Source organism: Cnephaeus nilssonii, assembly GCF_951640355.1.
Source record: "Cnephaeus nilssonii genome assembly, chromosome: X".
In the NCBI taxonomy this organism is placed as follows: domain Eukaryota; kingdom Metazoa; phylum Chordata; class Mammalia; order Chiroptera; family Vespertilionidae; genus Cnephaeus; species Cnephaeus nilssonii.
Window position 1 is genome coordinate 19,932,850 of NC_137071.1, and position 27,469 is coordinate 19,960,318.

At 36.8% G+C, this 27,469-nt stretch overlaps 1 protein-coding gene across 2 annotated transcripts in view; it reads right to left on the reverse strand.

Moving 5' to 3' along the window:
- DMD (dystrophin) overlaps window positions 1-27,469 on the reverse strand; it is a 2,362,317-nt gene that overhangs the window by 1,332,903 nt on the left and 1,001,945 nt on the right. For both annotated transcript variants that reach the window (XM_079764882.1, XM_079764883.1), the window contains exon 43: window positions 2,299-2,471. In XM_079764882.1, coding sequence (XP_079621008.1) covers window positions 2,299-2,471 — 173 coding nt within the window. The remainder of the gene's footprint in view (window positions 1-2,298; window positions 2,472-27,469) is intronic.

Sequence of the window (27,469 nt, forward strand, 5' to 3'; positions counted from 1 at the left end):
TGTTTCATCACTGTTTTAGTGCAAAGCGGTAGGTGCTTATAGAAGCACAGTAAACAATGGCTATCCAAGAACCCCCTTAAGATTCTTGGGAGATGATATCGGTGGCCTGGGTGGCTGAGAAAAAACACTATCTGAGAGAAGACAACAGAGATAAGAACATCCCAACAGTGGAATGAGCAACCAAAAAGAGGATGATGAAACTCATTGGAGTAGCTCATAGAGGTTCATAATGACTCATTGTGGGATATTGAGAGAAGGCGCACCACGGTGGCATATAAGTTTTCCTTTGGCAATATATATACAGGGTTGCTGAGTTTCTTTCATTTTTATTAAGACTGATTGGAATTAGCTGTTTTCCATCAAGTTGAAATAAAACTATTAGACCATCCACAGAGACACATTCTCATGTTTCTGGGAGGCTTGAGTCCAGACATATTGAACATCCACTTTGTACTCTGTAGTATTAAGTTGATCACACAAAATAAAACATAGTTCTTGTTTTTAAGGAGCTTGTACACAAGGCAGAGAAGTAAAAAACAACTACCACCTGATTACTACGTTATAACTTCTAGAAGTAGGTGACTTTGGAGCTAGTGAGTCTGGCGATGTTTGCAAATACACAAATTATATATTGATATTATATTACATTAAATGTTTAAACAATATACATCTCTAGACTTTATAATCAACTAATAGTTTTAAGATCTTAAGAAGGAAATAACATCTCAGTGAGACCTGAAGAACAAATAAGACATAGGGGCACAAAACATTTGAAACCTTCAAATCAAGCTAATATTGCTAGGGCCGAACTTGGAGAGGTTGCAGTGTGGCCAGGAACTAATAAAGAGTGAAGCTGACCAGATGAGCAGCAGTCATGTGAGGGCTCATATGCCAAATTAATGAGTCTGGACTTATTCTAAGGGAAATCTATGCTAATAAAAGCCTAGATGGCCCTCACGCCCTCACGCCCTCACGCAACGCCCTCACATCATCACAAGATGGCCGCCCCCATGTTGTCACAAGATGGCCACCACAAGATGGCCGGCAGGGGAGGGCAGTTGGGGGTAAACTGGCCAGCAGGGGAGAAGTTAGGTGTCAATCAGGCTGGCAGGGAGCAGTTAGGGGCAATCAGGCAGGCAGGCAGGCAGGCAAGCAGTTAGGAGCCAGCAGTCCCAGATTATGGGAGGGATGTCCTAAACCGGCAGTCGGACACCCCCCAAGGGGTCCCAGATTGGAGAGGGTGCAGGCCAGGCTGAGGGACACCACCCCCCTGCATGAATTTCATGCACCGGGCCTCTAGTGAGATTATAATACTGAAGTTCTTATACTTAAGAAAACAACTCTGGATGAAAGATAATTGGAAACAAAGTAGGGATGTTCATTGGAGATAACCAAGATTTCTACTAGTAATATCAATTTAGGAACTTATTGTAGTACATGAAGAACTAAAATAGAAGTATGAGGGGATGGATAAATAAATGAACAAACAAATAAATAATAAAATAGAAGTATGAGTGGTTAAAAGCCGGTAGATGTGAGATATTGAGGAGGTGCCCTATAACTTTAGAAAATTATTTTATTTCATCTTAGAATATTAAGGAATACTGTCTTGAGACTACAAATTTCAAACAAACTGTTTTAAAGCCATTATAACTTTATTACTTTTAACCTAAAACTGAAAGGGAAAAACAACACTCTTAACTTCTTGTTATGTGAGGCTAAAGAATACTTATGAATTTGAAATTATTTGTCAAAAGCTAGGTATTTTGATTAAGGTAAGCACTAAAAAGTTATTTTAAATCAACCTCACAAATTCCTGGCAGCAAAAAAATAAGTGTGTGTAGGGGGGCTTCAAAACATAAAATAATGCCTTCAAAACAGAAACAATAAATGAAAATCAACTTTTTCTTGATAGCTTATATTTCAAACATATTAACCTAAGTATCAAATACATTAATATATAGGATACAAATTTGACCAAAGATATATACTTTATATTATACAGTTATTTACACCAACTCAATTAAATGACCAAACTTGTTTTGACACTACCAGAATTTTAGCAGATAATATAGTGCTCCGAAATAATGCTAACTTCAGTATGGAATAATTTCTGGAATTCAACCCATTAGTATGAACTAATCATCATTCTCACTCCACTTACATTTTTTCCAGTGATAGTGATATTTCTCTCTTCCTCCCACTTCTTTTTTTTTTCCCCATGAAGAACATTGAAATGAATTTTAGAGTTCCCTGAAAACAGATATAATCACTTAGTAAAATAAAACTGTCACCTACCCTTGGCGGTCCTTGTACATTTTGTTAATTCTTTCCCATTGGAAATCCAGCCATGAGAGAGTTTCCTGGAGCTCTGCCCTTTCTGCAGGTGTGGCACTCTGCAATGCTGCTGTCTTCTTATTGTGAATGATGTCAATCCGACCTGAGATTTGTTGCAAGTTGTCTTTTATGTTCTGTAATATTGAAAATTTACATGAAATTAGAGATGAATTGGCTATCTAGGGAAAGATAAAAAGGAAAACTCAAAAGGCTCAGAAGTAAAAAAAAAATGGTCTTGTAATTCTTAATTATTGACTTTTCAAAGTCATCAGCCCTGAAGCCCAGTGGTTTCAACATACCTAAATTCAGTGGGTAATGCATAGTCCTATTGATACAGCTGATCCCTCCTTCCATCTCAAAACTCTTTCTTCATTTGACTTCTATAACCTGCACTCTTTAGGTTTTACTTCCACCCTCTTGTTTACAGCCTCTCAACCTCCTTTGCTGAATCTTCCTCCTATTATTCTCTTAATGTTGGAGTGCTCTAGCTGAGTTTGACACTTCTTTCTTTCTCCATTCACACTCCTCTATTTGTTCGTATGATTATAAATACCCTTGATATGACAATGACTCCCAAAGTTATATATCCAGCCCCATTCCCAACTATGAACTCTAGACTCACAAATCCAACTTGGACGTCGTATGAGCATCTCAAACTTAACATGGCCTAACCAAATTTTGTACTCTATCTCTATCCCATTATCTTCACTTCCCTTGGTTTGTCTCATTTCTGTAAATGACATATTAATTAATAGCTTTTCAGGCTGACAACCTTGGAATCATCCTTAAGCTTTCTTTTATAAACTCTAGTATTCAAATTGTTGGACAATCCTGTTGCCTCTACTTCCAGAACATGTCCAGAATTAGTGCTCTTCTTTTTTTTAAAATATATTTTTATTGATTTCTGATAGGAAGAGAGAGGGAGAGGGAGATAGAAATATCAATGATGGCACAGACACTGGGGCAGTGGGGGCTTTTTCTGGGGGGCAGGAGTGGCAGGGAGTCAATCAGGGGGAAAAAGGAGACATATGTAATACTTTAAACAATAAAAAAAGAAAGAGAAAAAAATATTAATATTGATTACTCCTGGGTGGTGGGATTCTAAGTGAGTTTAATTAAAAAAATTATTTGAGGAAATATTTACTAAAATTTTTTAATATTGAAAAAAAAATAAATATCAATGAGAAAAAATCACTGACCAGCTGCCTCCTGCACACCCCACACTGGGGATCGAGCAACCCGGGCATGTGCCCTGACTGGGAATTGTACCAGGACCTTTCAGTTTGCAGGCCAATGCTCTATCCACTGAGCCAAACCAGCTAGGGCTAGTGCACTTCTTGTTACATCCTTGCTATAGCTCTGATATAAACTATCATTATAGCTCACCTGGATTATTACAACAGCTATCTAAATGATCCTCCTGCTTCCAGTTGTGCCCATTTCCCAGTTAATTCTCCACACAACAACCAAAGAGATTTTAAAAAAATCAGATAATAATACTCCTCCACTCAAAAGCCTCCAATGACTCCTCATCAAACCCATAATCTTTACCATGACCAAAAAAACTCTGTATGACTTAGCTGTATGCTGCCCACAATTATAATCTTATATTTTCTTCATCTTTTCTAAGTTCATAATATTTCAGCCTCATTAGCCTCTTTACACTTCTGGAGTATGCCAAGCATACTCTTGCTTCAAGAAAAGCACTTGCTGTTTCCTCTGCCAAAAATATTATTTTCTACAAGACACCTATATGGCTGGTTCCCTCACTTCCTTCTCACCTCAAAGGAGCCTTCTCTGCCACTCTTAAACAGTAGCCCCAATTATTCTCCACTCCCTGTATTCTTTATTTTTCTTCATGGCACATATAACTGACATTAAATTATACATCTACTAGTCTCTCTACATCACTAGGCTAGATCTTGAGTCCAGATATGTTATCTGTCTTGCTTTCTATTGGGTTTCCAGAGCTTAAACCTGTGCCTGGCACATGTTAGGTACCAATGCATTTTTGTTCAATAACTGAAGGAACCCAAATATAACCCATAATTTAAATGCATAATTTCTATCTAGGTTAATTTAAGGGGAAAATATCAGATAATAATACTCCTCCACTCAAAAGCCTCCAATGACTCCTCATCAAACCCATAATCTTTACCATGACTCCCTCTCCCTCTCTCTTCCTATCAGAAATCAAACGTCATACAAGCCAAAAATTAATTATATAATAAAAAATTTTAAATATTGCTTTTCAAAAAATCTAAAAATTATATATTTGGCTGGAGTTGCTAGTATGAATTTATTTATTTTCTGCATCTGAAGTTTTATAGACAAGTCAACTGAACAAACATTTATTGAGTTCTTCCATGTAAAAGCGTCAATATAGAGAAAGCAAAGGTAGGAGAAGCATGGTTTTATGTTTGTTTATGAGAAGGTTTGTTTGTTGTTTTTATTATATTTTTTTTATTTTTTTTATTTTTTTTTCAATTTTTTTTATTAAGGTATTATATGTGTACATATCTTACCATTTTTAAATTGTATTTTATATTTTTATGCCAATAAAAGTTTAATTTTATTAGGCATTGAATTGTTTTGTTCATTAAAAAAATCTACATCATAGTTTAAAGCAAGTTTGTTTTATTGTTTAAGGTATTACAAATAGTAGTACATATGTCTCCTTCCCGCCCCCCGCTTTGACTTCCCCAAGTGTCCCCTACCTCCCCCCCCCGCACTTGCCCTCACCTCCTCCTCAGTGTCTTGTGTCTGTTGGTTGTGCTTATATGAATACATACAAGTCTTTCAGTTGACCTCTTACCCCCCTCCAAACCTCCTCTACCTTCCCGCTGTAGTTTGACAGTCTGTTCAATGCTTCTTTACCTCTGTCTATTTTTGTTCAACAGTTGATAATGTTCTTTCTTATCCATAAATGAGAGAGATCATGTGGTATTTATCTTTCACTGACTGGCTTATTTTGCTTAGCATAATGCTGTCCAGTTCTATCCATGCTGTGGCAAATGGTAACAATTCCTTATTTTTTACAGCAGCTTAGTATTCCATTATGTAGATGTACCATGGTTTTTAAATCCATTCATGTGCTGATAGGCATTTAGGCTGTTTCCAAATCTTAGCTATTGTAAATTATGCTGATATGAACATAGGAATGCATATATCCTTTCTGATTGGTGTTTCTGTTTTCTTGGGATATATTCCAAGAAGTGGTATTACTGGGTCAAATAGCAGTTCCATTTCTAATTTTTGAGGAAACGTCATACTGTTTTCCACAGTGCCTGCACCAGTCTGCATTCCCACCAGCAGTGAAAGAGAATTCCTTTTTCTGCGAATCCTCTCCAGCACTTGTCTTTTGTTGATTTGTTGATGATAGACATTCTGACAGGTGTGAGATGGTACCTCATTGTTGTTTTGATTTGCATCTCTAGGATGATTAGTGACTTTGAGCATGTTTTCATATGTCTCCTGGCCTTCTGTATGTCCTCTTTCAAAAAGTGTCTATTTAGGTCCTTTGGCCAATATTTTGATTGGATTGGTTATCTTCCTTTTGTTAAGTTGCATGAGTTCCCTGTAAATGTTGGAGATTAAACCCTTATCAGAGATAACATCGGCAAATATTTTCTCCCATGCTGTGGGCTTTATTGTTGTTTTGTTGATGGTTTCTTTTGTTTTGCAGAAGCTTTTTATTTTGATGTAGTCCCAATGTGTTTAGTTTCTCTTTAGTTTCCATTGCCCTAGGAGCTGTATTGGTAAAGACATTGCTACAACAAATGTCTGCTATTTTGCTGTCTATGTGTTCTTCTAAGATTTTTATGATTTCCCATCTTACGTTTAAGTCCTTTATCCATTTTGAGTTTCTTTTTGTGAATGGTGTAAGTTTGTGGTCTAGTTTTTCTTTTCTTTTCTTTTCTTTTCTTTTCTTTTCTTTTTTCTTTTCTTTTCTTTTTTTTTTTTTTTTGCAAGTATCTGTCCAGATTTCCCAAAACCTTTTATTAAAAAGACTGTCTTGTCTCCATTGTGTGCTCTTGTCTCCTTTGTCAAATATTAATTGAGCATAATGGCTTGTGTTGATTTCTGGGTTCTCTGATCTGTTCCACTGGTCTATATGTCTGTTCTTGTGCTAGTATCAGGCAGTCTTGAGAACAGTGGCTTTGTAGTATAGCTTGATATCTGGTATTGTGATCCCTCCAACATTATTCTTCTTTCTCAAGATTGCTGCAACTAAACTTTTCCAATTTAAATGCCTTTTATTTATTTCTTCTTCTTGTCTGATCACAATAGCTAGTACTTCCAGTACTATGTCAAGCAGGAGTGGTGAGAGTGGGCATCCTTTTTTTATTCTAGATGAATTTTTGGAGAATTTGTTCTAGGTCTTTGAAGTATGCTGTTGGTATTTTAATGGAGATTGTGTTGAATTTATAGATTGCTTTGGGTAGTATGGACATTTTAATGATGTTAATTCTACCAATCCATGAACATAGTATATTCTTCCATTTGTTCATGTCTTCCTCTATCTCTTTTTTCAGCATCCAGAAATTTTCTGAGTACAGGTCCTTTGTCTCCTTGGTTAAGTTCATTCCTAGGTATCTTAATTTTTTTTGTTACAATGGTAAATGGGATTACTTTTAAAATTTCTCTTTCTGTGAGTTCATTATTGGTGTATAGAAAAGCCATAGAATTCTGGGTGTTAATTCTGTATCCTGCTACATTGCCGAATTCATTTATTTAGTAGTTTTTTTATGGAGTCTTTGAGGTTTTCTATATACAATATCATGTCATCTGCAAATAAGAACAGTTTTACTTCTTCTTTTCCAATTTAGATGCCTTTTATTTCTTCTTCTTGTCTGATCACAATAGCTAGTACTTCCAGTACTATGTCAAGCAGGAGTGGTGAGAGTGGGCATCCTTGTCTTGTTCCCGTTCTTAGGGGAAATGGTTTAGTTTTTGCCCATTGAGTATGATGTTGGCTGTGGGTTTGTCATAAATGGCTTTTATTATGTTGAGGTATGATCCTTCTATTCCCACCTTGCTGAGAGTTTTTATCAAGAAAGGGTGTTGAATTTTGTCAAATGCTTTTTCTTCATTAATGGATATGATTATATGTTTTTTTTTTCTCTGTTTGTTTATGTGGTGTGTCACATTTATTGATTTGCGGATATTGTACCATCCTTGCATCCCTGGAATAAATACCACTTGGTCATGGTGTATGATCTTTCTAATGTAATGCTAGATTCAATTTTCTAGAATTTTGTTGAGGATATTAGCATCTATGTTCATGAGGGATATTGGCCTGTAATTATCTTTCTTTGTATTGTCATTATCTGGTTTTGGGATTAGGGTAATGCTGGCTTTGTAGAAAGAGCTCGGAAGTGCTCCTTCCTCTTGAATTTTTAGAAATAGTCTGAGGGAAATAGGTTTTATTTCTTCTTTGAATGTTTGATAAAACTCCCCTGTGAAGCCGTCTAGTCTAGGGCTTTGGTTTGTTGGAAGTTTATTGATTACTGCTTCAATTTCCTCCATAGTTATTGGTCTATTCAGATTTTTTTTATACCTCCTGGTTGGGTTTTGGAAGGCCGTATTTTTTTTTAAGAATATGTGCATTTCTTCTAGGTGACCAGTTTGTTGGAGTAGAGTTGTTCATAGTATTTTTTATGATTCTTCGTATTTCTGTGGAGTCTGTTGTTATTTAACCTCTTTGGTTTCTGATTTTGTTTATTTGGGTCCTCTCTCTTTGCTTCTTGGTGAGCTTGTCTAGAGGTTCATCAATCTTGTTTATCCTTTCAAAGAACACTCTCTTGGTTTCATTGATCTTTTGTATTATTGTTTTTTTGTTTGTTTTTGTTTTTTACCTCTATGTCATTTATTTGTGCTCTGATGTTTATTATTTCCTTCCGTTTGCTCACACTGTGCTTTTCTTGTTGCTGTCTTTAGAATTCTTCAAGTTGCAGAGTTATATGTTTTTGGTTTTGTTTTTGTTTTTTGTTTTTTACCAGTTTTTCTTGTTTTTTTTTTTTTTTTGTTTTTTTTTGTTTTTTTTTTTTTTGGGGGGGGGGTAGGCTTGTAATGCTATCAACTTCCCTCTCAGGATTGCTTTCACTGTGTCCCAAAGATTTTGTATTGTGTTTCCATTGTCATTTGTTTCTATGATTTTTTTTAGCTCTTTGGTAAGCCACACATTGTTTAATAGTATGCTATTCAGCCTCTAAGTGTTTGAATTTTTGTGATTGATTTTATTGTAGTTGATTTCTGATTTTATGTCATTGTGATCTGAGAAGATGCTTGATATGATTTCAATCCTCTTGAATTTGGAAAGACTTTGCCTGTGTCCCAATATGTGGTCTACCTTTGAAAATGTCCCATGTGCACTGGAGAAGAATGTATATTTTGTAGTTTTGGGGTGGAATGTTCTAAAGATGTTGATTAAGTCCATCTGATCTAGTAGGTCATTTAGGATTGATGTTTCTTTGCTAATTTTTTGTCCAGAGGATTTATCCAGTGATGTTAATATGGTACTACAGTCTCCTATTATGATTGTATTGCTGTCAAACTCTCCCCTGATATCTTCCAGAAGGTTTTTTTTTTAATGTATTTGGGTGCTCCTGCATTGAGTGCATAAAATTTACCAGAGTTATATCCTCTTGTTGTATCAATCCCTTTAGAACAGGGTTCCTCAAACTTTTTAAACAGGGGGCCAGTTCACTGTCCCTCAGACCATTGGAGGGCTGGACTATAGTTTAAAAAAAAACTATGAACAAATTCCTATGCACACTGCTAAGTCGGTTGCTAAGCAGGACAGGAAGCGGCGGCAAAAACACTTGGCGGGCTGGATTAATGTCCTCAGCGGGTCGCATGTGGCCCACGGGCCGCCGTTTGAGGACCCCTGCTTTAGAATTATGAAATGACCTTTCTTGTCTCTTGTTATGGTCTTCACTTTGAGGTCTATTTTGTCAGATATAAGTATTGCTACCCCAGATTTTTTTTTTCCATTTCCATTTGCCTGATAGGTATTTTTCCATCCCTTCACTTTCAGTCTGTGTGAGTCCCTTGTTCTGAGATGGGTCTCCTATAGACAACATATATATGGGTCATGTTTTCTTATCCATTCATTCACTCGATGTTTTTTGATTGGAGTATTTATTCCATTTATGTTTAATGATATTATTGATAGGTACTTGTTTATAGCCATTTCTGTACTTTATGCCTGTGTTCATCCCTTTCTATTTCTTCTTTTTACAGCACTCCCTTTAGCATTTCTTGCACTGCTGGCTTAGTAGTGATAAACTCCCTTAGCTTTGTCTGTGAAGCTCCTGATTTCCCCTTCAATTTTGATTGATAGTCTTGCTGGATAGAGTATTCTTGGACTTAGTCCTTTGCTTTGCATCACTTTGTATACTTCCTTCCATTCCCTTCTAGCTTGATGTTGTTTCTGTTGAGAAATCATTTGATAATCTGATGGGGGATCCTTTGTAGGTAACTCTCTGTCTCTCTTTTGCAGCCTTTAAGATTCTCTCTTTGTCATTAACAATTGCCCTTGTAATTATGATGTGTCTTGGTGTGGGTATTTTGGGATTCATCTTGCTTGGGACTCTCTGTACTTGTGTAACTTTTTTCTTCCCCATATCAGGGAAATTTTCTCTCATTATTTCTTCAAAATCAATCATATTTTCTAATCCTTGCTGCTCTTCTTGTCCTTCTGGCATCCATATTATATGTATGTTACTTCGTTTTGTGTTGTTCCAAAGCTCCCTTAGGCTCTCCTCCTGCTTTTTCATTTTTTTTTCTCCAGTTCCTGTTCATATTGGGCTTCTTTACCTTATCTTCTAACTCACTAATTCTGTCCTCTGCTTCTTCTAATCTACTGTTGAAACCTCCCATGGTGTTTTTGATTATAGCTATATCACTTTTGACTTTTTCCTTATTTTTGCATAGATTGTTGATTTTCTCGGCCATCTGGTATATGAACTGTATGACCATTATTTTGAATTCTTTTTCTGTCATGTTGCATGTCTCCATTTCATTTATTTCCTTTCTTGTTGATTACTCTTTTTTCTTTCCTCTGGGGATTGTTTCATTGTCTCCCCATTCTAACTTTCACCAGAAGGTTCAAACACCAAATTGTGGGAAGCAGTGGCAGCTTCATGACACCCAAGTGTCACTGAAGAGCTCCGACACCAAGACGTATGGCTGCCATGGGTTGGTGGGAGCCACGCTCGCCCAGGATCAGAGTCAGCAGCACTCAGTGCAGCCTCATGTGCAAACCTAGAATCAGGGACCCCTGCCTGTGCTGAGCTGAAAAATGAGACCCCACTATTGTGTGCCGAAAATCAAAGTCCCCTAGCACATGCCAGTAGTCAGAGTACCCCTGTGCCTGCACCGAGAATCAAGTATCAGAGTGTCTGTTGCTTGGTGTTGCTTCTCGCTGAGAATCAGGGTCCCTGTTTGGGCATGCCCTGAGAATTGGAGTCACTGGCTCTTAGTGTGCGTGCACTGGGAGTCAGGGATCCCACACATGCAGGATGAGAAAGAGAGTCAAGTCACTGGTGCTCAGTGCTGCCTATGGTGCAGATAATAAGAGTCCCTGGTCTGCTTGGGGGACCAGGTTGCACAGTGATCCTATGCTGGCAGGAGGTCCACTCCTGCGATGTGGAAAACATAATTCCATGTGCTCTTGCCCAGAATCAAAGTCAGGTGGAACTGCTGCCCTGTGTAGGCATGGGGTCTGGTCACACGAGTACGCGTTTCCAGGCTCAAATTCAGGTAGTACAGCCACCCTCTGTGGGCGTGGGGTCTGATCGCATGATTGTATGCTGCGGGAAACAGCCTCCCAGTGTCTGAACACCCAGGCTCAAATTCAGGTAGCGGAGCCTCCCTGTGTGGGCAGGAAGCTTGCTTGCGCAGGGCGGGTCTAGCAGTTCCTATGGCACTGCAGTGAGCCTGCAGGGAGGGGGATGGGCTCTGTGACTCACAGATATCTGCAGCCGGAATGTCTGGATTCTTGGTGTCTGTGGGTCTTCAGCTGTGGTCACAGGCCTTTGTCCCTAGTGGCTGTACTGTCCCGGTTTGTGTCTGAGACCAGATTGGGTGGTGGTGAGGTTAGGATCCTAGTCTCAAGCAGTTCTATTTATAAAGATGGCGTGTCTCTGTGCCTGTGCTGGCCATCCTTGGAGTGTCTGCGGGGGCAGCAGGGTTTTGCCGTCTAAGACTGCCCAGTTTAGCAGCCCCTTGGAAGACCTGCAGGATCTAATTGTCCCTAGCTCACACACACACACACACACACACACACCCCACGTCCACACACTCCTCTATGGTTCCCTCACACTCTCTCCCTCCCTACCTTCTTGACAGTCACCATCTGTTTCCCTTAAATTTTATTTTATTAAGTTAGGGTATGATTTAGAGAATTGGTGGAAAAATAAAAGTGTAGAAGCTCCAGCTAGATTATAAGAAAGAATATGATGTAAGTGGTTTAAGTGATACTGAATCTTTCTGGAAGTTCAGAGAAGGAACAAATAATATATCATATTTGGTCCCAAGCTCAGGAAAGAGTTCATGAAGGAAGGGCAATTTTGGGTTGCCATAGTTCATTAGTTGAAGTGGGTATAACATTATAGTTAGTAGATTATTACACACATACAAAAACCAGGAACATGAGCAGGCATGTTTGGCTAACTGTTATGAAATTTAGAGAATTAGGGAAAGATGGGTCAAGAAACAGAGGTTGGCGATGTTTAATTATGTGTTTTGAAAATGCTAAATGTACTTCAGTAACCAGTAGAAAACTATGACTTATAAAAATTATAGAAAATTTCAAATACATAAAATGCAGGAAAATATTACAAATAATCTTCATGAACCTATTGTCCAGTGCCAAGTCTGATTAAGCCATCAACAACCCCGTTTCATTATATTCCTACACCTCAACTGGGCTATTTTTAAACAAGGTGATATAATATTGTATTCTTAAATACTTCAGCATGTGTTTTCAATATATATCAACTGTTTTTAAAAAGTACACATAACACCATCATCACATCTACAAACTTAACAAAAATTCATTAATCAAATATCCAGTTGGTATTCATTATTACATTGAATTGAGAAAGGGGTTTAAAAGGAAGAAGACTCAGCAAAACTCAATGACTGTGTGTTGGGTGAAAAAGAAGGAAGACTTGAATAACTACCAGGTTTTTGGCCTGGATATCCAGATGAACTCTGGTGTCACTGAATAAAAGGATTTCATGAGGATGAATAGGTTCCATGTGCACATGCATGCTTGTGTGTGTATGTGTGTAACTGAGGGGTTCAGTTTTGGTCATAATCACATTGAGAAGCTTTGGGGGCATCAGGCTATACATATTCAATAGGCAACTGGTGTCAAATTTTGACATGATAAATGAAAATTGTCTTCTACCAGTGTCACATTTCTGCATGGTCTAGGCTTTCTATGCAAATAATATTGGAAACTGGGTTAAAATATAACTAAATAGCAAAGATATCCTAGAGTTCAGACTACTACTCCAGAGAGGCTTACGGACTTATTGCTATGGAGCTCTTTGTTTACTTTGTAGCTTACATTCCAAGAACAATAGACCTCCACCTTCCCCTTTCTCTGGAGAAGATTTGCTTACATTCCAGTGCAAAGATTGGTGTATTCTTCCTTTCTTTTCCTTCCTTCCTTCCTTCCTTCCTTCCTTCCTTCCTTCCTTCCTTCCTTCCTTCCTTCCTTCCTTCCTTCCTTCCTTCCTTCCTTCCTCTTTTCTTTTCTTCTTACTTTCTCTCTCTCTCTCTCTCTCTCTCTCTCTCTCTCTCTCTCTCTCTTTCCCTCCCTCCCTCCCCAGCTTCCTTAAATTACCTCTGATAGTCACAGTTTGGCAGTTTCTCTTCTGTATTGTGCCTCATGCATGATAAAACTCTGGCTCTCACTGCATTTTCTTATGGGGATTTTGGGCATGAGAACTGGCACAAAGGTGATCATGAGTAATTAGTGATATGTTCTTTAACCCAGTGATCTCCTGTTTCCTGCCAGGATAAATAAATATACATATAAAAACTTAACAAATATCAATAAACTGAGTATTTTGTCTACTTTCAGGCAAAACTGTCTACATGTATGAGATGGAGACAAAGCTGATTGCATGGAGACAAAGCTGATTACTGCTATGTTGCTGACAATTACCTGAAAGAGAAGTTGGGATGTTTCACTGGGATGGAAAAAGTTTAGCTACATCAGAAAGCAGGTCTAATTAAGCAAGCTAAATAGGAGCCTGCAATTTTCCAGAAAGAAGAATCTGAAGCAAACTCCATAAGTCAGATTGGGCAACAGTAGAAAGTTGATGGGTAGATCTTGGGAGTTTTCCTGCCTCATTCTAAGACTTCTGACTATGATGCATGAAGACATTTCTTGGGGGAGAACTAAGCTGCAGAAACATTGGAGAATATAGATAATGTCAATTGTAAGGAATAAAAGTCAATGCAAACTAGCTAGAAAAAGAGTAAGATGCAATGGTTATGGGTGATGTGAATTAATTTCAAACAGAGAGGTGTTGTTTATAAAATTCTAAGGTGTTCTCTTCAAGTCCATGTACACCTTGTAATTGGAAGACTTCATTATTTTATGTTAAGCAACTCAGTTTTAACTCTGGAGTAAGAGGACTTATCTGACAGGTCAATATTACCATAGGAGAGAACAGAGGACATGCCAACACAGAAATATCCTGTGAGAGTACTAATCTTGAGGAATGCAGGTTAAAACTGTATTTTATTGGTGTTACATACAGAATTGTGAGTCATTGGAAGATAGATGTTGTTTAATTGCACAAGAGCTGGTCAAATTGCTCAAAAAAGGTTTTTAGAGTGAGAAGAAAAAGTTGCCTAAGGATGAACCCCTGTGGAAAGCAGAGTCAGTGGAAATCAATAAATATGTCCAAGGAGTAATTCTCATCATATGAAGAAAGACAACCATAAGAGTAAAGTAATTCAAAACCAAGGAAAGAAAGAACAGGAATGAGGGAGGGAGTTGTCAACAAGTCAAACACAGCTGGAAAAGGAGGGAAAAGTCAACTTCGGCAATTTAGGTCTTTGGTGATCTTATCAAGAACAATTTCAACATTTTGAAAGTGTGAAAATATAAATCTGGCGAGAGAAGACTGTCTTCCCCTGTCACCTTACTTTACTACAAAACTGAAAATAGTGTAGTACTACCTTGTGGTGTGCTTTATTTGACATAAGACACTTCTTTTCTGAAGAAAGGTTTACTAATAAAAATAAACATGATATAATATAAACTTTTTAAAAAGATGAATTGTGGAATGTAAAAAACAATATAAAGGAACAAACAAAACATAAACTGACTCATTGATACAGAGAATAGTTGATGGTTTGCAGAGGAGAGTGGGGTTTGGGGACTGGGTGAAAAAAGTGAAGGGATTGGGAAGTACAGATTGGTAGTTATAGAACAGTCATGGGATGTAAAGTACAGCATAGGGAATATCTATATATGTAAAAGGCTAAGTGTCCATCCAACCAGTAGCTATGACATGCACTGACCACCAAGGACCAGACGCTAAATGCAGGGGATGCCATGACGTGCACTGGCCATTTAAAAATAAACAGCACCACAGACCTGGCACCAAGCAACTGAAACTCGGCTTCTCCCAAGTGTGACACAGGCCCAGCCACCACCCTTGAGTGACACCACACCAAATCCCAGCCAACATTGCCAAGACCCCATGGTGCAAAATGAGGCCCACAGCCCAGCCCAACCTGGAAATGGTCGCTGTGGGCACTACCCTCCTTGGAGTTTCTTCAGCCCAAGAACAAGACTTGCTTTATAGCCAGGTGCAAATATTTTATAGTTCAACCACATGTTTGTGAACCATTTTCCCGTGCCTCATCTCATTTGATCCTCACAGTAGGTAGATAGGAGACTTGGTAGAATCCTATTTTCTTTTCATTAGTAAAACAACAGAGATTTAGAAAGTTTAGAAACTTGACCCAACTGAAAAGAAGTAAGAAATGGTGGACCTAGAAAATGACTTCAGGTTTTCTCCCTGCACAGAATATAGTCATACAATGCTGCAGTTAAATATTTTACCCTTTGTTCTCCCTGCATGATATACAATAATAATCTCTTTCATGTTGATATTTACTGCTATTTTGCTGACAATTACCTGAAAGAGAAGTTGGGATGTTTCACTGGGATGGAAAAAGTTTAGCTTATATATATATATATGACTAAGTTGACTCGCGCATGTGTGATACATATAAAAATCTCACTGGCTCCAATCACACGTGTGTGTTTCAATCTGTCATTGTTGACCATGAATTTGGTTGACACTTCTGTTATAGAGAAAGGGCAAATAGTTATATTACAATATTTCTTCTAATAAATTTCCTGTCAATGTGCATGAATCTGTGCACCAGGACACTAGTATGTAATCTATGTACTAGTGTGTAATCACAGTGGGAGTGCCACTCAGCCAGAATCTGGGCTCACGGCTGGTGAGCCTCTCCTGCCTCCGAAGCGGTGCTAAGGAGCAGTGAGCCAAGCAGTAAGGAGTGAGCAGGCGGTTGGTAAGGAGTGAGCAGGCGGGCAGTTCAGAGCGAGCAGGTGGGTGGTAAGGAGCTAGCAGTTGGGCAGTTAGGAGTGAACAGGCCAGGAGTTAGGAGCGAGGGTCCTGGATTGTGAGAGGGCGCAGGCTGGGTTGAGGAACCCCCTCCCCCATGCACAAATTTCATGCATCAGGTCTCTAGTATTGCTATAAGTATGTACGGTGCCAGGTGGATACTGGAAATATTGGGAGAACACTTTGTAAAGTATATGATTGTCTAACCACTATGCTGTACATCTGAAACTAAAATAATATGGAATGTAAACTTTAATTAAAAAAAACTAAAAAAAATAAAGATATAATGGATCTGGTATATGTTAGCAATGTTCTAAAAGTCAAAGTCATTGCTGTCAAGCACACCTCTTATATTTCCTTTCTTTTTTTATTCACCTGGCAAAATTTAATGATCATTTTCTCATGGCTCTTAGCATGGAGGCTTGGGTGAAATATTTAGGGCTATTCCACTAGTTTGATTAGTTCAGGTGCTAGAAGCATGTGCCAACATGACTTCTTCTCAATGCTTCTATTATCTCCAATCACCTGGGCAGCATAATTTCACCACTACCTTCACTGGCACAATTCCTGATGATGTAAGACATGGACTCTATCATGGTGTGGTTGCCAGCCCAAAGGCAGAGATTCAGAACTCAGACAAGTTTTCCACTTGATACCAAGCAGCCTGCTTACTGACAGGCTCATTACTTACAATCATATTGGGGCAACCAGCCACATTTGTATTTTGGGAGTCCAAATACTTAAAATGAATGCCTATCATTTCATATGGGGGTAAAATTCAAAAGACAGAAAGGAGGCTCTTCCTCACCAGAATAAAAGTAATCCATTTATAGCTTTAGTGGTGTGTGTATACACACATACACAAATACATATTCTCTCTTTGATGATGTGAGCTTGCAAAGCTTCCTGATTTTAACTTGAATCTCCGCAGAGCTCTCAATTCTCTGGGAAGTGGTAGAATTGCTCAGAATCGAGTTATGAACTGTTTTAGTAATGCCGGGAAGTGTGTTGCAAAGGCAAGAAAACTTTCTCTTAAATGAGATAAGCAAAAAGCAAAAACTGGGGCAGGGATGTCATACTCCCTGGATATCTAGATAATAGCTCCTTGGTGCATTCTCAGAGAATGCTGTCAAAATTGGCTGGAGTCCAGAAAATCCTTTTTAAAGTGCCTACACATACTCTTGTCCCTGAGGTATTATACACAGAAATATGGTATATGCACCAAAGAAAATTCTGTAGCAGTTTTCATAGTTTAAAGTCATAGATGAGCTCTTTTATAGCTTTTTACTATTTCAGTTTGTCTAGAAATAAGTGATCTTTACAGTTTCTGACCCTCTAAAAATGAAATCATAGTCCCTGTAGTTGCTATGGTGATAAAAAATATCCCTAGTATCATGATAGAATATATTATTCCCATTTCTACTCCTGAATAGTTCCTTATCTTACCTGAAAATATGATGGGAAAAATAATGAAGTACCCACATTCTAGTCAACCTCTTTCTTAATTTTGACATGCCCCATGAATTTACCTCCCTAACCCCCACTCCAATTCTGTAAGATGTCTATTTGTTAAGCACACTTCCTGGAAACAGGAAATTTTAATTTCTGAAAGGCATCTGCACATGGGTTTATAAAATTTAATTCCTTAATATTTAAAAATAGCATCTTTGCAACTCTGATTCACAAAATCAAATAAATTCAATAAGATCCTTATTTATACACTGTTAATAGAGGAAAAATTAGATAGTGACATAACTTTCACAACTGTTAAGATGAAGACTGGATATGTAAAATAAAGCAAAACAGAAGACTATGAACTATGCTGCTTTAATTTAAATTTCTAGTTGAAAAGCTCGTTGTTTAAATAAGTATGCATATATGCATAACCCATGGATACAAACAATAGTGTGGTGAAGGCCTGGGGCGGGGAGGGGGCAGGGGCGAGCTAGAATAGGTCAATGGGGGAAAAGAGGAACCTTTGTAATACTTCCAACAATAAAGATAAATTTAAAAATAAAGACACAATCATTGTAACAATAACAACAAAGAAATAAGAACTCCTTGATAACATAGACAATAATGTAGGCCTCAATATCCATCAAGACAAATACTATTTGAAAACATGGGCCTCCCTGTCAAAAGAGAATCAGATTTTAAATGGGATTCATAACACAAAAAATTTGAACCTAAAAGTAGTTTGTTTATTCAAGTACTAGAGGCCCAATGCATGAAATTTGTGCAAGAGTAGGCCTTCCTTCCCTTGGGTGCCAGCACTGGACCCTGGACCCGGCTTCACTCCAGCCACCAACAGGCCCCTGGAACCAGGCTTCGCTCCAGCCGCCAGCAGACACCCGGGACTCGGGCATCCCTCCGGCACTGGCTTCGTCCACAAGGATATCCGGAATGATGTCCGATCGAATTAGCATATTACACTTTTATTATTATAGATTATTACTATAGATTGCATAATAAGTGCCTTCAATGAACTAAAAATAGAAACTAGAGACTACAGACAATTTATCTAAGAATCCAAAGAAGAGACCTATTTGCCAACTAATTATGTTGAGATAAAGGTCTCAAGTAACTCTTAATTTACCTATGCTGTTTTCTATCATAACAGGCAGGTTTCTGATGTTAATATAAAGCGACAACTACTCCCTTGATGTTAGAATGTTTCATTATAGAGTATGCCTTTCTTTTCCCACTTAAGTGGTAAATCTATTTGTATGAATGTTAAAGTAGATACAGTAGAAATTGAATAGCCCTGGAGTATATTGAACAGGGATAATGATATCTGAGATAAATGAACTTATTTTTAATCACTTCTGATAAAAATAAACTTAAAAGAGAATGTATTGAATGTTTAATGTCATTTCTTACCTTCAGCTAAATGTTTTGTTTCAAAAATAGTATGAAAGTGGTAGCATTATTTCTGTTCTACCTTCCCTGTAGTCATGAAAATAAGTGGGCATCTCACAAAACATAAAATTCAATTAAACAGTTTTTTTTTTATAATTCAGCACACAATTGAATAAATGAGTATGTCTATAATTTACAGGTGTCTTTAGTCTGTTTTATACCAAAGAAGTGAGCTCAAACACACCTTCATGAGTTTAAAACTTTTACCAAGGTAGTGTTTTAAATAATGTTTATTATAGGATGTGTATACAAACGTTAATCTGAAATTTTGTCTTCTATTTTAAAAATTATTTACAAAAGATTGATTTCAATTTTTTCCCATGTTTCCTTAGTAAAAATGTTTCCGTAAGGAAAAAGGTATCTTAAAAGTGAAACAATATAGTTTCAGAGAAATAAAAACATAAGCTAAAATGTAAGCTAATGTGAAATCGATTGCTTAGTGTATTTTCCCCTAAAGGTGACTTCCATATTTCAATGATATTCTGGTTTGAAGTAGATTGAACTTCATTAAAAAAAAAAAAACAACTATAAAATTGCTTTCTAGTGAATTCTCAGGTTTCATTTATCAAAATGACTCATGTGAACACATGGCTAGAAACACCTGTAAATCACTTTTTTTTTTTTTACCGTATTTACTTCCTGAAGGAAATTTCTATTTATTGCTTCACTGCATCTTCTCCCTCCTCTGTAGCATTCAGTATTGTTGGGCTGGCCATCATCACACAGCTGTGCCTCCCTAATCTTACCTAGGTCTGCTATGTCATGGGTTTTTCTCTACTCTATTTTATGAACTCAATATGTATCTGTTGAAACCTACCATGTTCCAGGTACCTCCTATGTACTGGGGATATAATAGTGAGCCAGAAAGACAATGTCCTATTATTTCTGTTAGCCCACAAAGACTTTATGTAGCCTTAAACAATGTAAGTCATTAAATGTCTCAGTCCCTAACTCTGCTGGATGCCTCCTTTGTTGGGCACTATCAGCAATGAATCTAAAATGCCATCTTGATATCTTGCTGATTCCATTTTCCACCTCCATAAATAAGATACATTTGTATCAAGGTCATAATATTTAGATCATGGAGCAGCTAAGATTGTATATAGAGGTGAAGTTAGAGGAAAGAGGGATGGAAAAGGAATATAGGAAAATACATATTTTGTGAGCAAGTGTGGAAGAGGAGCCAACAAATTACCCCAAATGATTCCCAAATTTGTATCTCTATGAAGATTCTATCCTGAACTCTGACATACCAGTATACATCCAACTGTTGTTTTTTTTATGTCTACTTGGATGTTTAATAAACACCTTAAACTTACACCTTAAACTCACAAACCTTGTACCCTAACCTGATCCCCCTGTAATTTTCCACATTCTATAGTTAATGAAGGCTCCATTCTTCCAGTTGTTCATGTTAAAATTATTGGTGTTATCCTTGAATCCTCTCTCTACCAACACACATGAAATTGGCCACAAAATCGGCCACAAAATCCTTTGGGCTCTACCTTTAAAATATATCCAAAATTTGACCACACCACTACTTTGATCCAAACTACCGTCTTTAGCTTGCATAATTCAGAATATTAGTTTAATAATAATGCTTTCTTCATAGGGTAGCTGTGCTTACCATATGAGTTATCAAAAGTAACAAATTTAGAACATGTTCTGGCACATGATAAATAAGTGGTGGCTCTTACTAGTGTCCAAATTCCAATTATATTCAAAGCACAAATATTCAAGGATTTTCTCCTCTATAAAATTATTCTCAGTTTCTGCTTTCTACATTGCTTTCTCCTCTTCATGAATTCAGTTATACTCATGCCTTATGCTATATATTTTGGCTATATTATGTCTTTTCTAACTTTATTACTCTCTAAATTGTTTGTATAACTATGAAATGTGTTTTCAATTAATATTATAAATTACCAGAGAGTTCAGGAATCACATTTTACATTTATTTTCACTTGTTAAGCACAGCATTCAGGTCTTAATAAATATTTGTTGATCTGAAGTAAAATATGGAGTTGAAGCTCTGAATCTTAACTTGCTTATGAAAATCCAATGTGAATTGAATCACTGAACCTTATTGGTACACTGTTCTTGATATATTGAGATCTGCATTCAGGTCTCCACAGATGTTATGAGCTGTTCAGATTCTCCCCTGTTTATTTTATTTTACTGGCCATTTAGCTGTTAGAGTGGAATAATAGTCCATCTACATTCCCTAGCTCAGTTTCTCCATGATTTCCTCTCAGTACCTCAGATACCTAACAATAGACAAAGTCCTTCATTCAGTGTTATGTCTGTCCAAGTTTCCCAAATGCCACTGAACAGCAACAAGAACAAAAATAACAATGCAAACTTGCACTTCACTGCACCAAGTGTTCCTCAAAAACAATTCTGGCCCATCAGTGCCAACTAAACTGAAAACGGTTTTACAAGTCATTTTGTGATAGCTACATTTTGTGTTCACTTTGTGTACATTGCCTAAATCATTTTATAGGAAATCTTGATAGAAAAACTGGCTCTTGCACATAGTAACAGAAAATTGTATCAAAGCAAATGCTTTTCTCTTCATTAAAAATTAGACACGTGGTATTCTATGTTTCCAAAGCTTTTAGAACTAGAACATACTTTTAGGTCTTGTGCAACTGAACAGAGGAGCAGCAGGCAGGTTTTACGGGGAAAATACAGGGGAAAGTAAAATGCTGATTACCACTAAGGAATGGAATTAACAAATGTGAACAAGATGATTTTCTTTCTTCTTTTCATTTTATACTTTATTTTCCTGTTTAAATATGGAATCATGAGCCCGGTATTATTTTGATAAAGACTGACAATCCAGTATGAGTGATTAAACAAGTTCATAAATAATTACTATACAAGATAGAATGTAATTTAATCTGTAGAAATTAATGCAAATGGCAGAACACTATTTTGGAAAAATAAGAGACATATTTGGTAATATTTTCCCCATTTTATAAATGATTAATGCAGTTGATGTTGGGAGATCATGCTTTCTATCATTGTGTTTTACATGAGAGATAGAAAAGCAAAACAATTGCTTCATACAAATGTTCTGAACCTAAGTGCATAAATTTAAGAAAAACAAAACAAAAACTATTATATAGAAGTAGAACCCTAACACTCTACCTCATTTCCTTACCTTTATGGAAGTCCCATGTATTTCCTTAATGATGAGAAAATCCTTTAACTTTTTGCCTAAGGTTTGGCGAATTAATTTTGGGAAATGGTAGTGGCTGGGGTCCATTAATTATATGTGATTTCAAATACAAAATTCTTGATTTTTTTCTTGAATGTTTAATGATGTGCATCAGGATTCAGAAATAAGCGGATGGGTAAAAATCATTATATTAGATTGAACTATATGTAATTACCAATATTTGAACATTTTGACTTACATAATGTTAATTTGTTAGATTCAACTGAATATTATAGTACTAACATGCTCATAATTATCAATTTAGGCAGGGAAATGAATACAGGCTGGCCTTTCTAAACATCAAAAGAAATACACACAAAAAATAAATAACCAAAAAAATTAAACTGGAAGGAAAAAAGAAAAAAAAACAAAACACTACTGATTAAACCATTATTCATTCAGAGCTTCAACACTTTTAAGTATTTTAAGACACAGTTCTGAACACAGAGCACAGAATTTTAAATATGGAAATAGAATTAAAGAAAAAAGAGTAATTCAACATATCTGCTTAAAAAACAAAATCCAAACAACAAAAACCAAACACATAAACTAGGAAACAGCATCTTATTCTTGGTGAAGGCTATGGAAACTTGAAACAATTTAGAGTTTGTATTTCTTTACCTCAAAAAATACATTAAAAGGTGAGTTATTTATTTTGCAGATAAAATCAATAGAAGAATGGAAAACTTTATGTCTAAGTAATATGTAACTTTGGAAATATAGTAAAGAATTATGGTTGAAAGTATAGAAGATTCTCTAACAGATGTTTATGTGGAAAGCAAATGTTATTTTAGCCTATGTGCATTTTCTTTTTTTACTTTAAACTTTTCTTTTTACCTTCAGGCTCTTTGCTAAATCTAGAAATAACTTTATATATATTTTATGCTGTTGTTAACATTTTATTTAAAGTTTTGTACATATCCATATCCCTTGGGCGACTTTCTTCAGAATGTGATAGATTTTATTGTGTTCCTATATAAGATGAAGACTTATCTATTAAAATTATATTTTCAACATAAAAAAAGAATGTGGTAAACCTTATAAAACTGCATATGGATATGTACAAAACTTTAAATAAAATGTTAATGGCAGTATAAAATATACATAAAGTTATTTCTCCCTTACCTAGTGAAATAGACTTACAAGTCCAGGAAGCACAGAGAACCCCAAAGAAGAGGAACCCAAAGAGGACCACACCAAAACACATCATAATTAAAATGGCAAGGGCAAAAGACAAAGAGAGAATCTTAAAAGCAGCAAAAGAAAAATTCTTAGTTACCTACAAGGGAGTGGCCATATGACTGTCAGCTGATTTCTCAACATAAACTATGCAGGCCAGAAGGGTGTGGCAAGAAATATTCAAAGTGATGAACAAGAACCTACAACCAAGATTACTCTACCCAGCAAAACCATCATTTAGAATTGAAGGTCAGATAAAGAGCTTCACAGACAAGAAAAAGCTAACGGAGTTCATCACCACCAAACCAGTATTATATGAAATGATGAAGAATATTCTTTAAGAAGAGGAAGAAGAAGTAAAAGGTAAAGATAAAAAATATGAAAAACAAAGTGGCAACAAATACATATATATCAACAATTAAATCTAAGAAAAACAAACGAATAAAAAATTTGATGAGCAGAATGAACTGGTGAATGGAAGAGAATGAGGGGCATGGAAATAGAACAGACTGACAGTTCTCAGAGGGAAGTGGGTGTGGGGTGTGAGAAGAGATTAGACAAAGATATTATATGCATGTATGCATTACCTATGGACACAGAAAATAGGGTGGCAAGGGCCTGGAGTGGGGTGGGAACTGGGTGGAGGGAAGCTATAAGTGGAAAAAAGAGAGACCACTGTAATAATCTGAACAATAAAGATTAATTTAAAAAAAAGAGTGGAGGAAATTCCAGATGGACCACAATATCCATTACTTTGAAACTGCAAGAGACAAGGGATCCATCCTGTAGGTTAATCTCTCTCTCTCTCTCTCTCTCTCTCTCTCTCTCTCTCTATATATATATATATATATATATATATATATATATATATATATATAAAGAGATAAAATGCTATTTGATCCTAATGGTGTCCTAGTCATGACCAGTCAACAGGCAGGAGCTGGCAGGCAGGGACAGGGGCGGGGACTTCTGCCTCCAGTGCAGGCATGCACAGGCCTGCCCAGCACTAACTTCATGCTGACTCAGAGGCTGAAGCTGCTCCCGACTGAGACATGTGCAGGCAGGACCTGCTGGGCGGGGACGGGGGCAGGGACTTGCGCCACCAGGACATAAGGCTGCCACTGGGGGAACCCCCCCACCCCCCTGGCGGAGGCACGTGCAGGCCCACTGCACCGCCTGGCCCAGAAGGGGGCATCAGGACAGGGACGGGGCCTTGGAAGAGAGCTCTCAGCACTCATTCACTGGGCTCTGAAGGTGCAGAGAGGAAGGGAGAGCACATAGGCAGTTAGGGGGTTTAGGCCAGGAGGGGAGAGCAGTTAGGGCCATTAGGCTGGCAGGGGAGCAGTTAGGGGAATCAGGCAGGCAGGAGAGCAGTTAAGGGCATCAGGCAGACAGGCAGGTGAGTGCTTAGGAGCCAGTGGGTTCTGGATTGTGAGAGGGATCCCAAATTGGAGAGGGTGCAGGCCAGGCTGAGGGACCCCTTCAACCCCTGTGCATGAATTTTGTGCACCGGGCCATATATATACACACACAATACACACACACACACACACACACTTGGGACTGGCTACATTGATGACTTAAAAATAACAACAATAAGAATTAGATATGGGAAAAGGTGGGAAAGAACAGTTTTCTGGGGAAAGGAACTCTGTTAATCCAGAAAAATTACTGAATGTCAAATTAAAGAATAAAAGGAGCTCCTATAACAAATACTAGAGAGATGAAAATAAGAATATGCAATTGTCCAGCTAGTATATCTCAGTGGTTGAGCGTTGACCTATGAACCAGGGGTTCATGGTTCAATTCCCAGTCAGGGCACATGCCTGGGTTGTGGGCTGGACCCCTAGTAGGGGGTGTGCAGGAGGCAGTCAATCAATGATTATCTCATCATTGATGTTTGTATCTCTCTCTCCCTCTCCCTTACTCTCTGAAATCAATAAAAAAATATTTTTAAAAGAATAAGTAATTGAGGAGGTTTACCACATTCTTTAAGCCAATTTGTTTTTAGGATTATTTGCATGAGCATTTTATTTACCATAATTTTAAAAGATTTTGAGTATTTGATGAGGTAATATGAGTTTTACAAATTTTAAAATTTATATAATCCTACATAAGTAGACTGGAACAGGTATCATCATTGATATGATTTCAAAGTTATAAAAACTGAGACTTAGAAGTTTTATGTGACTTGTCCAATGATACAACTATTAAGAGATTTAATGTCTAAATTGAAGTCTTTTTGTTTGAAATCCAGTGCTTTGCCAACCTCTCTAGCCTACTGCGTGTCATAACTGTATACGGAAAGCTCAATGACTGGGAAAAATACTACCAACATTTTCATTACATGTGGGTTTCCTGTCACAAACTTTTATAAGTGGCTGGTTTAAAAATCAGTATACACAAATCTAGAGCACATATCTACACGCTGGAATCAATATGTAGATTATTAGAATTCACACATCTGGGTGATTTAATGCAATATAATGTAGAAGAGGCTAATTTTGTTTCTTTTTTATGCTTTGGCACTGACAGCAGATTAACATTGCTCTGATCTCTTTGATTACAGAGTCTATATTTAGACTTACCAGACTATCATTTATTCATTCATTCAACTGATGTACAGTGAGTGCCTAATAAGTGTTAGGTACTTACCTAGGAGTTGGAGATACAGTGGTGAAGAGGAAAAACAAGATACTGTTTTTTTCTTCCTACCAGTCCTATGTATGATGGAGGTTGGTCACCATAGGAGACAGGTCAGAAGGCTTAGGTGACTCATTTGCAAACTACTGTGAATGGTGAAATTGTATCTTTTGCTGTTGCTGACTCAGTATCACCATTTTAATAAATACAACACTACAGGTATATGGATATGTATACACTTAAATGTATGTGTATATATTTTAGACAACCCTGCACTATTGTTTTTACGTTTTGGGCTTTAAGGAGTTTTAGTTAACAAAAATGCCTTGAGACCTGTTGTAACTTGGTTAACCGAAAAGCCCACAACTTCCATTTCTAAGAAAAAAGAATTATAGAAACCCATTAGTAGCTGTTGTGACAGCAGCCATTGGGGAGTATATCTATCTTAAAATTGAAAAAGAGAAATTGGAGTACCAAAGACTCAAACTCTGGGTCATTTTCACCCTCTGGAATTTGTCTTTATCTGACAGATGGAGGCAGCATCCTATATAAATTTAATTCTTATCCTCTTTATGTCTCATCCAGCTACCAGGCAGTACATTAATGACAGATTGAATTGGGAAGAGTGTTCAATCAAAAGGCATTAAAGCACTTATTAATTAGGTTTTTCTGAGCTTCTAAATAAAATTTTAAAGTTAGATTTAGTGGCTCTATGGTAAATTGACCTTTATATATATATATTTTTTTTATTCTCTGTTTATGGTCCACAGGTGAAAAACACTTCCAAAACAAAACTATTTATTTTGGCCAAAATATTCGCCATGGGATGATGCATCATTTTTGAATAACAAATTAGTAACTATATATCACAGCTCAAAAATCTACATCACAATTGAATAGTTCATGAAGAGAGGAAAACCCTCCTCATTTCTACCAGTCTCATGAACTGCAAGTTTTAATGTGTAAGTTCTTGATTTCCAGAATTTATAGAATGGGGATTATCAAAATAGTCTTGCTAGGAAAATGAATGGAGTAGGAATGAGCTTTTTTAAGGACATTTTAACAGATATGGGAATAAAATGCAGCATGGGAGTCTGAGTAGGACAACTGCTGGACCTGATAAAATAATGGCATAGAAAAAAGAATGAATAATTTCCTATAAAATAGATACATGTATAAAAGATAAAGAAAAACTGTACCAAAACACATATAAATATGAGCTGGGCAGGACTATCATATAGTGAATATCTATAATCTCTTCACTATAAAACATATGAAAAATGAAGTATTATAGAAATGATTTAAGTAGGATTTAAGTTACAGTGAATAGATTAATGTCTGTAAAGTAATACACCAATATAAATAGCCAATTGAACAAATAAATCCCAAATCATAAAAGCAGTTGAAGAAAGGAATTATATTTATAACTGAATAAATGTGTTAGTTGAAAAACATGTATTTTCTTTAAAGAAATCACTAAATGATCACATAATTCAAAATGTTATATATGGACCAAAAAATTACTTCTAACAAT